This window comes from Tamandua tetradactyla, chromosome 9 (genome assembly GCF_023851605.1).
Source record: "Tamandua tetradactyla isolate mTamTet1 chromosome 9, mTamTet1.pri, whole genome shotgun sequence".
NCBI lineage: Eukaryota > Metazoa > Chordata > Mammalia > Pilosa > Myrmecophagidae > Tamandua > Tamandua tetradactyla.
The window spans coordinates 36202311-36216553 of NC_135335.1; the positions used below are offsets into that span (position 1 = coordinate 36202311).

Here is a 14243-nt window from a genome sequence, read left to right on the forward strand (position 1 = left end):
CTTCCTCCCTCCCTCCCTCCCTCCCTCCCTCCCTTTCCCTTCCCTTCCCTTCCCTTCCCTTCCCTTCCCTCCATCCCTTCCTCCCTTCCCTTCCTCCCTTCCTCCCTCCCATCCAATCAACCATCCAAGTTGTGGGTTTACAGAGCAGTCATGCATAAAATACACATATCATCCTATTACTAACATCTTGCATTGGTGTAGAGGATCTGTTAAAATTGATGAAAGCACATTTTCCTAATTGTACTATTAACTATAGACTGTGGTTTAACTTAGGAGTCACTGTTTGGTAGTGTTGTATAGGTTCCTTGGATTTTGCTTTAAAAATTTATTCTATTACCATATAATATAGCCTAACATTTCCCCTTTAAACAACATTCAAACATACTTAAATTCTGCTGATTATATTCACAATATTGTGCTACTATTACCACCATCTATCACTAAAACATTTCCATTGTTCCAACTAGAAACTCTGTACATTGCAAGCATTAACTTCCCATTTCCTATCCCCACCCTGTCCCCTGGAAGCTTATAAGTTCTCCCTTTGCCCTTGGATTGTCAGTAATCCCCCATCAAACCAAGGCCTGGATCTTATGTAGGGGGTATAATTCTACTTGAGGGTCTGTTAAAAGCTAGGCAGGGGTACACTGGTACTTCAGGGGCAGAACACCCACCTGCCATGCGAGAGACCCAGACTTGACTCCTGTCCCACGTACCCAAGGGGAAAAAAAATACCTCAGCAGTCAGAAGCCAGGAGGAGACACCCCAAGATATACTGGGTATGAACTCGGATTATAATATAGAAAATTAAAAACTAGGCAGATAGGGAGTTTGCCAGACTGCACTTACTGCTTCTTCCCAGCAGATGGTGCTTTGAGCCACCTTCTCCCCTCAGGCCCACCTCTTTCCAACTGTGGCAGCCAGCTGGGCAGGGTGGCGGGGTGGGGGTACTCCCTCCGTGTGGCGGTGGGATGGTCAGTTCCAGCTCATGGAATGGGACAACCTTTAGCAAGGCAGCTGATCACAATTCCTGGTGCCTAGTGGAGCAACTGATCCCAGTGCCTGGTAGACATGGCTTTTTGCAGTGAGTGGTGCTTTTCACAGTGGGCAGCTGCATGTGCCTCTGGACTCCCCATGCATGCTGCCAATTGCAGCACTGCGTGAGGAAGTCGCCCAGCTAGTTGTTGGGGCCGGTTGGATAGGAGGGATGGTCTGTTCCTTCAGATCCACACTTGCCTGCATCCTGCTGCCTGTCCCAGCGGGGTCACATCTGAACAGATTCACATTGATCTTCCCACCTCTCTGTACCAGGACCTCCTCACTAAATTCTAAAGATCCTCTTTTATCACTCACTTCCAGGACTGCAGTCTCGGTTGTTTCTCCTGTCCCCTCTCTTGTTACCCCCATGTAGCAGGGGTGAAATCAGCCTACTGTACTCTTTCATCTTTGAGGTCTTTGATCCATTTTGAGTTGATTTTTATGAATGGTAGCCATATAATCATTGTAAAACCTGTGTTTGTACAATAAGTTTCATAAACCAATTTAAAATTAAGGCGACCAGGCAAAAAAATCTACATATTCAGATAGCAAAGTTCTTAAATTCTGAGCATTAAACACTAACTAGATACCATTTGATCAGCTGCCAAAACTGTAAATGTTCTCAAAATATCAAGTAGAAAATTCTTACACATATCTGCATTGCTGCAGTAATGACCTATGTTATGAAATGTTTTCCTAATTTCAGGAAACTGTGAATATGCAAATATTTTTACCAGCAACATATGGAAATCTTAACCCCCTAAAATGGATATCCAAGTTAGCATATCCATAGGCATATTAAAAAAAAAAATCTACTCATCGTACAGCCTGTTTGTGCACTATGTTTCATAAACCAATTTAAAATTAAAGCAAGGAAAGAAAAAAATCTGTAAATACAGATATCAGAGTTAGTTGAATTCTAAATGTTAAACAGTGTCTTAACTACCATTTAACTATCAAAACTGCATTCTCAAAATATCAAGTAAAAAAGTTATACAAATATCAACTTTGCTATAGTAGTGAGCTATGCTACTAAATATTTTCAAATTTTTGATTTCAGGAATTTTTTAATCTAATATTACTATAACTGCCTATAGTTTTTTTTTTTAACCGTTTTTTAGTTGTGAAATGTATATATACACACAAAGAAAAGAAAGAACAAAAGCATCAATTCCCTAAGCACTTAATTCAACAGGCAGCCGCAGAATAGTTCCCAGAGTTTGTCACGGACTACCATGCCCTTAACTCAGATTATTCTTTCTTGCTGCTCCAAAACACTGGCGGCTTTATCAGAGCCATAATAATGGAATCATACAGTATCTGTCTTTTTGTGTCTGACTTATTTCACTCAGCGTTATGTCCTCAAGGTTCATCCACATTGTCATATGTTTTGGGACATCATTTTGTCTAAATGGTGCATAATATTCCATCGTATTATATACCACATTTTGTTTATCCACTCATCTGTTGATGGGCAACTGGATTGTTTCTGTCTCTTGGCAATTGTGAATAGTGCCGCCATGAACAGTAGTGTGCAAATGTCTGTTTGTGTCATTGCCCTCAACTGTTATACCGAGTATTGATATTGCCAGGTCATAGGGCAACTCAATATTTAGTTTTCTGAGGAATCACTGATGGGCCTGTCAGGTACTGTGACTGCAGACTGGCTTTTCCTGCTCCTGATGGGGTGATCACTCCCCCTACACTGAGGCCCACCCTGCAGCGGACAGTCACGGGCCTCCAGGCTCCCTGAAGGTACTGCCCACCACAGGTTTCTCTGCAGGCTGGAACCGAGGAGGATCAGTTCCCTCCGGTTGCACCTCCCTGATGTGCCCGGTAGAATCCCAGTCACCTGTTCCAGTCACCTGTTCCACTCGCTCTCCTCTGATCCTCCTCCCCCCCGCAAAACTTCCTAAAGACTCTCCTAGATGACTCACACCCCAGGACCTGCAGTTCTGGCTTTTTTCTCCCTATCTGCTATCTTGTTTCACTGAATAGGAGTGAATTCACTCCACTCTGGTCCGCTGTCTTCCCCTACCTGTAATATGAGCCCTCCAACTTCATTCTTTTTCAAGATAGCTTTGGTTATTCAGGGCTCCTTAAACCATTCCATATAAGTTTGAAGATTGGCTTTTCTGTTTTTACTGAGAAGGTTGTTGGAATTTTTATTGAGATTGTGTTAAATCTGTATATTGCTTTGGGTAGTCTTGGCATTTCTGATATTTAGTCTTCCAGTCCATGAACATGGAATGTCATTGCATTTATTTAGGTCTTCCTTGATTTCTTGTTTTGTATTTTCTGTGTTCAAGTCATTTACACTCTTGGCTAGATTTTTTTCCCTAGATATTTAATTCTTTTTGTTGCTGTTATGAATGGAATTATTTTCTTGATTTCTTCCTCCAGTTCTTCATGGCTTAAATTTAATAGCAACCATTCTTACAGGTGTGAGATGGTGTCTCCTTGTAGTCCTGATGTGCATTTCCTTTATAGCTAATGAAAGTGAGCATCTCTTCATGTGCTTTTGCGCTATCTGTAGTTGCTCTTCAGAAAAATGCCTATTCATATTTTTAGCCCATTTTATAATTGGATTGTTTTTTCTTTTGTTGTTGACAAAAGAACAACCCAATGTTGAATGATTTCTTTATGTATATGGGATGTCAAAAAATCTTTGTCTGATTGTGATTTCCAAATATTTTCTCCCATTGAGTTGGCTGCCTCTTCACCTTTTTGTCAAATCTTTTTAGATGCAGAAGCATTTGATTTTGAGGAGTTCCCATTTATCTGTTTTTTTCTTTTGTTGCTTGTGCTTTGGGTATAAAGTTTAGGAAGTTATCTCCTATTACTAAGTTTTGAAGTTGTTTCCCTACATTTTCTTCTATAAGTTTTATGGCGCTGGTTCTTATATTTAGGTGTTTGATCCACTTTGAGTTAATTTTTGTTTGGGGTATAAGGTAAAGGTCCTTTTTATTGATATCCAGTTCTCCCATACCCATTTATTGAAAAGACTGTTTGTTCCAGTTCAGTGGATTTGGGGGCCTTGTCAAAAATTAGTTGACATAGATTTGGTGATCTGTTTCTGCACTCTTGATTCAATTCCATTGGTCAATACTTCTGTCTTTGTGTCAGTACCATGCTGTTTTGACCACTGTGGCTTTATAATAGATTTTAAAGTCAGGGAATGTAAATCCTCCCATTTTGTTCTTCCTTTTTAGGATGCTTTTAGCTATTTAGGGCCTCTTTACTTCCAACTGTATTTGGTAACTAGCTTTTTCCAAGTCTTTAAAGTAGGTTGTTAGAATTTTGATTGGTACTGCATTAAGTCTGTAGCTCAATTTGGGTAGAATTGACATCTTAACTATATTTAAATTTCCTATCTATAAGCAGATGGAAATTATTATTTCCATCTATTTAGATCTTCTTTGACTTCTTTTAACGATGTTACATAGTTTCTGTGTACAGGTCCTTTACATCCCTACTTAAAAGTTCATTCCTAGGTATTCAAAAGTTCATTCCTAGGTATTTGATTCTTGTAGTCACTATTTTGAATGGATTTTTTTCTTTAACCAACTCCTCGTTGCTTGTGTATAGAAATGTTACTGATTTTGCACATTAATTTTATATCGCACCACCTTGCTGTCTTTATTAGTGAAAAGTAACTTTGTTGTATATTTCTCAGGATTGTCCAAGTATGATATCATGTCCTCTGTAAATAATGAAAGTTTTACTTCTTCCGTTCCAATTTGGATGTCTTTTATTTCTTTCTCCTGCTTGATTGCTCTAGCTAGAACTTCTAGTACAATGTTGAGTAACAGTGGTGACAGAGGGCATCCTTGTCTTGTTCCTGATCTTAGGGAGAAAGTTTTATTCACTCTCCATTAGGTACAATAATGGCTATCCATTTTTTATATATGCCCTTTATCATATTGAGGAAGTTACCTTTGATTCCTATCTTTTGAAGTATTTTTCTCAGGAAAGGATGTTGAGTTTTGTTGAATACTTTTTCAGCATCAGTGGCAATGATCATGTGATTTTTCCCTTTCAGTTTGTTACTGTGCTGTATTACATTAATTGGTTTTCTTATGTTGAAGCTCCTTGCATTCCTGGTATAAACCCCACTTTCTTCATGGCTTGGATTTAGAAACACTATTGATCTTGTACCCTGATACTTTGCTGAATTCATTTATTTTAGTGCTGGAAGCTATTTTGCAGATTTTTCAGAATTTTCTGTAGATGGGATCATGTCGTTTGCAAGTAGAGAAAGTTTTACTTCTTCCTTTACATTTGGATACCTTTTCTTCTTTCTTTCCTATTTATTTTTCTTCCTTTCATTTTTATTTATTATTATTATTATTATTAGTTAATTATTCTGGCAAGAACTTCTAGTACAATGTTGAATAACAGCAATAATAGTGGGCATCCTGTCTTGTTCCTGATCTTAGAGGGAAAGCTGTCAGTTTTTCACCATTGATTGTGATGCTAGCTCTGGGTTTTTCATATATGCCCTTTATCACATTGAAGAAATTTCTTTCAATTCTTAGTGTTCTAAGTATTTTTATTTTTTCTTCCATGATTTTTTTTTAATTGGGATAAAATCATCCAGAGTGTACAATCGGTGATTCAAACAGTATCGTCATAGAGCTGTGCATTCATCATTGCAATCAGTTCTTGAACATTTTCATTGCTTCAAAAACAATAGAAATAAAAATAAAAATTATAGTAAAGGGGGGCTGCTGGGTTAGTTCAGTGGTAAAATTCTTGCCTTCCATGCTGGAGACCTGGGTTCGATTCCTGGCCCATTCACTTCCCAAAAACAAACAAAATTTCAACAAATGGTGCTGCAATAATGGTATACTAACATGGAAAAAGAATGAAATATGACCTCTGCCATATGGCCTACCAAAATGAATGAATGAATGAATATAAAAAAGAATATCCAATACTCTACAGTTATTCAATCATCTTCAGGAATCAAGGCTATTAGGTTCCAGTTTAACAGTTTCACCTATTTCCCTCTAGCTATCCAATACAACAAAACCTGAAAAGTGCTATGTATATACTATATAAGAATAACCTCCAGAAAGACCTCTAGACTCTATTTGAAATCTCTCAGCCACTGAAACTTTATTTTGTTTCAGTTATCTTCTGCCTTTTGGTCAAGAAGGCTTTCTCACTATCATGATGCAGGGGCCAGGCTCATCCCTGGAAGTTATGTTCCCTGTTGTCAGGGAAATTTACACCCCTGGGAGTCATGTCCTGCAAGGGGAGGAGGGCTGTGAGTTCACTTGCAGAGTTTGCTTAGAGAGAAAGGCCACATCTAAGCAACAAAAGAGGTTCTGTGGGAGTGACTCTTGGGTATAATCATAAGTAGGCTTAACTTCTCCTTTGCAGGAGTAAGTTTCATAAGGGCAAGCCCCAAAATTGAGGGCCTATCCCATCATATTGGCAGTCCTCAGTGCTTGTGAGACTATCAGGTCTTCTTAAGTTTAATAATTCCACCTTTTTCATCAGTCTCTTCAGGGGAGTTTGTGGAATACTTTTTAATATTCTGCCCAGATTATTCTGAGATGTAGTGGAGTATCATACTATCCTGTACAAACCAACAAGAGCTCACTCCCTTTTCATGGTTCCATGCAATTATGGTGTTCAAATAGGCTGACCATTCAGGTTTACTGAAAATATAAATTTTGTACTACATGAACATCCCTTCCTTTGGTCTCACACAGAAGTTGAAGTTTTAAAATATAGTCATATCATCCATTACCCTTTAGTCTGATTTACCTTGGTACTACCCAGATCAGCTTCATTTGTATTTCTAATTGAATTCTATTAGTTTTTCGGTATTTTAAAAAGTTGCTGTAGAGGTAATGCTGACTTTCATAGCTGCAGAACTCTAGCACTGAGTCTCAGGTTTCACACAAATACTGAATGTTCCATGGAACGACCATTGTGCTAAGTGTTATCAAGAAACGGTGCTGTAATTGTTAAATGCTGTTTCTGAATCAAGAGATGATCAATGTGGTTTTTTTCCCTTCATTCTCTTGATCAGTTCTCTAGTTAATTTCCTTATTGTTCAACTACCCTTGCATACCAGGGATAAATCTCTCTTGATCATGGTGTATACTTTTTTTAATGTGCTGTTGGATTCACCTTTGCTAATATTTTCTTGAGGATTTTTGTGTTTGTATTCACAAGAGATTTTTGTCTGTAGTTTTCTTTCTCATAGTATCTTTATTTGGCTTTGGTATGACTGTGATGTTGGCCTCCTCAGAATGAAGCAGAGAGGCCTGATCATTTTTTTGGAAGAGTTTGAGTAAAACTGAAGTTAAGTTTTCTTGGAATGTTTGATAAAATCCTCTTGTGTAGCCATCTGGCCCAGGGCTTTTCTTTGTTGGGATTTTTTTTTGTAAACAAAAATAAAATTATGTAAACTACATTACTCTGGGGCAAATAAATGTTTCTTTAAAGCACATTTTAAGTGCCCTTTTATTCACCTCTTGCAAAATAATTTAATTTTTCAGCAGCAAAACGGAAAGCCTATTTCTCTTTACACATTTCCTTATTTCTTAAAAAAAATTGCCCAGTGCTGCTATAAACTGACTTTAACCATTAGCAAGCCTAACTTTTCTCTTTTGGTGAGATGACTATAATAAGCATGAATAAAAGAGGCAAGGAATTTTAACTCAAAATGTTTCATTTATATACTATTACCTGACAAGAGAAGTCTGATGTGAGATAATTTTCTCCAACTTAACTTTTCATTTAAGATAATCTCAATTTGTCAAATATAGTTAAAAGATCCAGTCCCAGGGATTCGGTTACCTCTTATGATATTAAAAGGTATTTTTTAAAAAGTATTTATTTAAAATATTAAGAATTCTAGTACCTGGTTGAAAAAACAAATCAAGTATAAAGTCTACCCTGAGGCAATGTTGGCCCCCTGCTTGGAGCCCAGCTAACACTATGACCACTGTTGAAGGCTCTGATAGGCTACCTTTCATTAATAAGCCCCATATTCTGAACACCGGCACACTTTAAGTAAACATTAATATTTAGTTCTGAAATCTGATGATTTCACAGTAGAATTTTCTTCTTTTCTAAGTGATCCAGTTTATCAATTCCTCCCATACAAACCTACCTTCCCAGAAAGGTGACAGTTATATTTACTTAAAAACCAGATAAAAACTGCACAGTACATTTTAAGTTCATATTTGAAAAGCAGGTCACACCAAAAGGGGGAAAAGAAATTTAGCAAAATAAGGTATCAGTGGCTAAGAGAATTCAGATAGAGTTGAGAGGCTATTCCAGGGGCTACTTTTATGCAAGGTTTGGTTAGATATTGCTGATTGCCACCATTTGCCAAATCCCAACCAACATCACTGCTGTTAACCCTGAAGCTCTCCCAGGGCTCTCTATCTGAGAGTCTGTGAAAGTTGGACATACTAAGTTTACTTTTCAGAAACCTAAAACCTTCAGTTGGTTCCTAAGCCTTCTAAGTCCTGAAACCCCAGAGGTGCCAGTGTCTCCAAGAACATCAACCAGTTCCATCTCCCTAACCCATATTCTTGATACCCCTTTTCAACATTAAAAAAGTTAGAATGTGCATAACCCAGATACCCCTCAAGATTGGGAATTGGCTCAAAGGAGAAGAAGGAGTTATAACAGAGAAGTTAGGATTTAACAAATGAGTATGACGGCTGAATTAATATATTGATAGTTCTTTTAGTTTCCAGTGTCTTGGAGCACTAGAAGGGAAAACCTGAAATTGTGGGACTGTAACCTATACCAGACTTTGAAATGAGTAGTTCTATAACTACTCATTAAAATGTACTTTGAAATTTACCACTTTTCTGCATGTTGTATTTCATAATAAGAAATGTTAAAAAAAAAAAAAAAGGAAAGAGAAGCAGGTCATAATATTATATTACATCTAAGCTGGACAGAAGACCCTAGTGATCACTAGGAAATCTGCCACAGTCCAGTTTTTCCAACCCAAATAGGTCTAAACTTTGGGGAGATAACACGGCCAGCCCCATAGTGCTGCTGCTTTGAATAGTGTTCTGTCAAAATGAAACTTACAAGTAGCAGGTATTTCCAAGGTTAGAGTTCATTTGTATATCCCATGAATACTGGTAATACTTAAAAACTCCCAGACATCCAAAATGTTGTTGGGCAAATCACCAGTTTGGTAACCTGAACACACAAAAGGTTTCTCATCATTTTTGTGCTTGGAAAGGGAATGATCTCTTGCCTTTTTAATTTTACTCTTGATTTTTTCAACATTATAGTTAGCTGGGAAATATCTTTCTTCATGACCTATGATAATCTTATAACATGTTGCTCTCTTCTTTAGGTAGCTGTAGTATAGAGAAACGATTTCCTGTATAAATATTACATCTGAGCTGTACAAAGTTAAATAAGAACATATCCCTTGAGCGCTTTTTTGCAGGTTGTCCAGTCTGTCAATATTCCAGGTAATTAAAGAACCTACTGTCATCTTCTTGGTGAATATTTTCACATGAGCTGATTTTAGAATGAGTGATATCAATTAAATCTTTATTGCTAAGGTCAACACAAGTCTCAGGCTCAGAGGAGGTCTGAGAACAACTTTCCAAGGTGCTCTATCTACATACTACTCAAAAAGCAGTTCAGCACTCTGAAAAGCAAAGCCACAGGGATAGGGTAGGTGTGCTTCACCAACCAAGGTAAAGAGCAGGAAGTATGAGAAAGAAAATGTACTTCCATCTCTTAGTCATTCTCTGCTAGGTAGCACTGAGCCATGGCCATGTGCTTCGTGACTGAGGCAAGCTCTATATATGAGTTACCACTTTTTTTTCACCCTGGGCTCTCCCTCTTGTCCTGTTGGGAAATTTTGATTACTGATTCAGTTTCTTTAACCAGTAATTGGTAAAATAAGAAATGGAGTTACATACCAAGTAACATAATACAATAATGCTGGCGTTTAAAATTACCCAAATGATTACTTTGACCACAGGTCTTTATTTCTTTATGATGTTTTGAACCACTGTCTAGTGTCCTTTCCTTTCAATCTGAAGAACTCCCTTTAACGTTGCTTGTTGGGCAATTCTAGTGTGAAAGAACTCCCTCAGCTTTTGTTTATCTGAGGATGTCTTAATCTCTCCTTTATTTTGGGAAGAAAGTCTTACCAAATATAAAATTCTTGGTTGGCAGTTTTCTTTCCTTCAGCACCTCAAGTATTTCAATTCACTGTCTTCTTGCCTCTATGATTTCTGATAAGAAATCAGCACTTAATCTAATCAAGACACCCTTGTACATTATATATTGCTTTTCTCTTCCAGCTTTTAGAGCTCTCTCCTTGTCTTTTACATTCTGTTTGTAATCAGTATGTGACAGGCTGTGCTTTTCTTCATATCTATCCTGTTTGGTGTCCTCTGGGCTCTTGATTGTACATATTCATGCCAGTCTGGTTCTTTTGCTTATCACCTGTGTGTTCTTGGGCAAGTAACCTGACCTCTGTACCTTATATGTTTAGGAAAGAAAGGGTGGTAGGGGAAGGGATTTAAAAATCTGTGGGGCTTAAATGAGATAATTTATTTAAGGTGTCTAACTCACATTGTAGAAATACTAGCTTTCTCTTCGTTCCTTGAAGGTAGAAATTATGCCTACGCCTTTTTTTTTTTAATTTTTTTTTTGTATTTCTTACCATAGTAAAGTGTTGCTCATACTCGATGGCTGCTCATACTAAAATAATAATAACCAAGAAGAAAAGAAATATAATTGAAAAAAGTATTAGACTGGAAACCAGGAGACATGGGCTCATGTCTCAGATTGACTTTTTTTTTTTTTTTTTTTAAAGAGAGAGGGAGGAAGGGAAGGAAAGACAGAGAGAAGGAAGGAAGGATGGAAGGAAGGAAGGGAGGAAGAAAGGGAAACATCTTTAAACATTTTCTTGTTTTATTATATTTTGTTTGTTTGTTTGTTTTTTACATGGGCTGGGGCCGGGAATCGAACCGGGGTCCTCCGGCATGGCAGGCAAGCACTCTTGCCCGCTGAGCCACCGCGGCCCGCCCTCAGATTGACTTTTAACTGGTGTGTAAAAAGCCTGATATGTCTTTGGCTGCTAGTCTTCATTTTACTTACATATTTTATGGAAATGTACTAGTATTTAGATACTTAATTTACTGAACAGTTTAAAGTAGTATATGTCATTTACAAGAAACTGCCACAATTACACTATATTGTCTTTTTAGGTTAACTGCTTTTGTTCTGGAATTACAATTATTTCTTTTTCTTACCAGGTTTAATTTTTGTTTAGGCTGCATCAATGGAGCACATACAGGGGGCCTGGAAGACGATCAGCAATGGTTTTGGATTCAAAGATGCGGTATTTGATGGCTCCAGTTGCATCTCTCCTACTATAGTTCAGCAGTTTGGCTATCAGCGCCGGGCGTCAGATGATGGCAAACTCACAGATTCTTCTAAAACAAGCAAAACTATCCGAGTTTACTTGCCAAACAAGCAAAGAACAGTGGTACGTATGTGAGCATTACCTCTTAGAAAATTTAGCTGTTCTCCTGCCTATAGAATACATTATGTACCATGTTGCCCTAATTACAGATTGGCAAAATTTTTTTTGGTATTTAGGGTCTTTATTAATTAGTTTTCCAGTTGCAGATTTTATTGCTTTGTGTTGTTGTATTCTTTCCACATTCCCTTCTTTTTCCTACCTCTTGGCTCTCTTTCTGTTATTTATAATTGCTGGAATGTCTTCCTTTCTGCCACTTTTCCAAACAAATAGTGTGTTCTTCTGGTGGGGGTTTATTTCAGAGACTTTTCTTTGAAAGGATTCCTTTCAATTGATAGCTAATTAGAAAAACAAAAAGCTATCGTTTTCTTCTTAATATTAGAGTAAAATGTTCACTTACATTTTTTAAACAACACAGTCAAGTATGAAGAAGCAAATAAAATTGCACAGAAAAAAAGGATTTTGATATATTTCATAGGCCCAGCAAAGGCCTAGAAGCAGCTTAGAAACCATTGTTCCTCTTCTCCAGGACATTGGCATGAGTTATTTCAACGTAGTTTATTTTATTTTATTTTTAGAATTTTAACTTTTTTTTATTGTATAGTATAACATATATACAAAGCAAAGAAATAAAAAAATAATAGTTTTCAAAGCACTCTTCGACAGGTGGTTATAAGACAGATCCCAGAGTTTGTCGAAGGCTACCATATGATCTTCTCATATTTTTCCTAGTTTTAGCTGCTCCAGAATATAGAGGTGAGAGGGCTTAAATATTTTTTTTTATCATCACAATTGATGTTTTTTCCTTTTTTTATGTGAAAAATAACATATATACAAACTATAAATTTCAAAGCACAACAGCACAATTAGTTGTAGAACATATTTCAGACTTTGACATGGGTTACAATTTCACAATTTTAGATTTTTACTTCTAGCTGCTCTAAAATACAGAAACTAAAAGAGATACCAGTTTAATGATTCAGCATTCATATTCATTTGTTAAATCCTGTCTTCTCTGTATGACTCCACCCGCACTTTTGCTCTTTCCATCCCCCTCTTTAGGGGTGTTTGGGCTATGGCAGTTCTAAATTTTTGATATTGGAAGCATCTGTCACTAATATTGGATAGAGAGATGGAACTATCTCATGTTCTGGAGAGGCTGGGCTAGGTTTTAGGACTTATCTGGAACAGGGACCCATCTGGAGGTTGTAGGTTTCTGGTAAGTTATTCTAGTGCCTGGAACCCTTGTAGAATCTTATATATTGCCCTCGGTGTTCTTTAGGATTGGCTGGAATGGTCCTAGTTGGGGGTTGGCAGGTTATGATAGGTAGCATGGTCTACTTGAAGCTTATATAAGAGCAACCCCAAGAGTAGCTTCTCGACTCTATTTGAACTCTCTCTGCCACTGATATTTTATTAATTACAATTCTTTTCCTCCTTTTGGTCAGGATGGAATTGTTGATGCCACGGTGCCAGGAGTGGATTCATTCCTGGGAGTCCTCTCCCACATCACCAGGGAGACTTTTACCCCTGGATGTCATGTCCTACATGTGGGGAGGGCAGTGATTTCACTTGCAGAGTTGGGCTTAGAGAGACTGAGGCCACATCTGAGCAACAAAAGAGGTTCTCCAGAAATAACTCTTAGGCATGCCTACAGGTAATCTAAGCTTCTCTGTTACCTACATAAGCTTCACAAGAGTAGGCCTTCTGATCGAGAGTATGGCCTATTGATTTGGGTGTCCCTAAGGTTTGACACAGTTTCAGGGGATTCCCTCATGGTAAGGTTTAATACTTCCATATTCTTTCTCCCTTCCCTCGTGGGACTTTGCCAATACTTTTTGATTATCTGCCTAATATAGTCTAGGATGTTTCCAGGCATTACAATAATCTGTACAGGATTAAAGGACTTCTCTCTTATTCAGTGCTTCCTGTGTTTCAGTTGTTCAGATGCGCTATACAAATAGGTTGAATTAGATTATGCACTACAGAACATTTCAGTTCCAGATCAAATAAACCTTTCTTCCATTGGTCTCAAAGAGTATGTGTGGTTCTAAAATATAGACACTGTCTTCCTTACCCCTATGTTCTGAATTACTTTAACCCCAACCTGTTTGGCTTCGTTCTTATCTCTAAATAATCAGGTTATATATAAAACAGCCTCTCAGAATCCAGAAATAATAGTCACCACTCCGGACTTAATGTGTCTGTTCTAAAAGCTTACAATCTAGGCCCCTGCTTTCTTATAAGCATTTTCTAAAGGTGACCATACCATTGTTGTTCTTTTGCTTCTGTCTTATTTTGTCTCACCAAATATTCACATGTTCATTCACATTGTTGCATACCTCACAACTTTGTTCCTTTTTGTAGCAGCACAACCTTCATTCGTAAGTATATACCATCCTTCGCCAATCTGTTTCTCCTTCAGTGCATACTTAAGCCACCTGCATTCATCAGGCATCATGTAGATGGCCCAAAGTCCACAGTCCATCAACATTGTCAATTTTAGATGATTTCATTGTTCCCAAGAGAAAGAAACCCAACAAACACACCCTTGCCAAATAGGAAATCTAAACCTCCTCTTGACTCTTGTACCTTCCACCATTATTTACCTCTTTTGTTGTTGTAGTAGTACTGATGGTTTCCTTTTGCACATAGCTCATTGTAATGCAATAGCAGTTTTTCCCCTGTACCCTGGACATAA

General features: G+C 37.6%; 1 protein-coding gene and 1 pseudogene across 8 annotated transcripts in view; one reads left to right on the plus strand and one right to left on the minus strand.

Annotated features, from left to right (window-relative positions):
* RAF1 (Raf-1 proto-oncogene, serine/threonine kinase) overlaps positions 1-14243 on the plus strand; it is a 113676-nt gene that overhangs the window by 51827 nt on the left and 47606 nt on the right. For 4 of the 8 annotated variants that reach the window (XM_077116494.1, XM_077116496.1, XM_077116497.1 and 1 more), the window contains exon 2: positions 11316-11548. In XM_077116494.1, the coding sequence (XP_076972609.1) occupies positions 11342-11548 (207 nt within the window). In that variant the 5' untranslated portion in view covers positions 11316-11341. Of the gene's footprint in view, positions 1-11315; positions 11549-14243 lie in introns of those variants that run through there. The other 4 variants (XM_077116499.1, XM_077116500.1, XM_077116501.1 and 1 more) reach the window with 2 other exon arrangements.
* LOC143645659 (tyrosyl-DNA phosphodiesterase 2 pseudogene) lies at positions 8955-11339 on the minus strand (annotated as a pseudogene).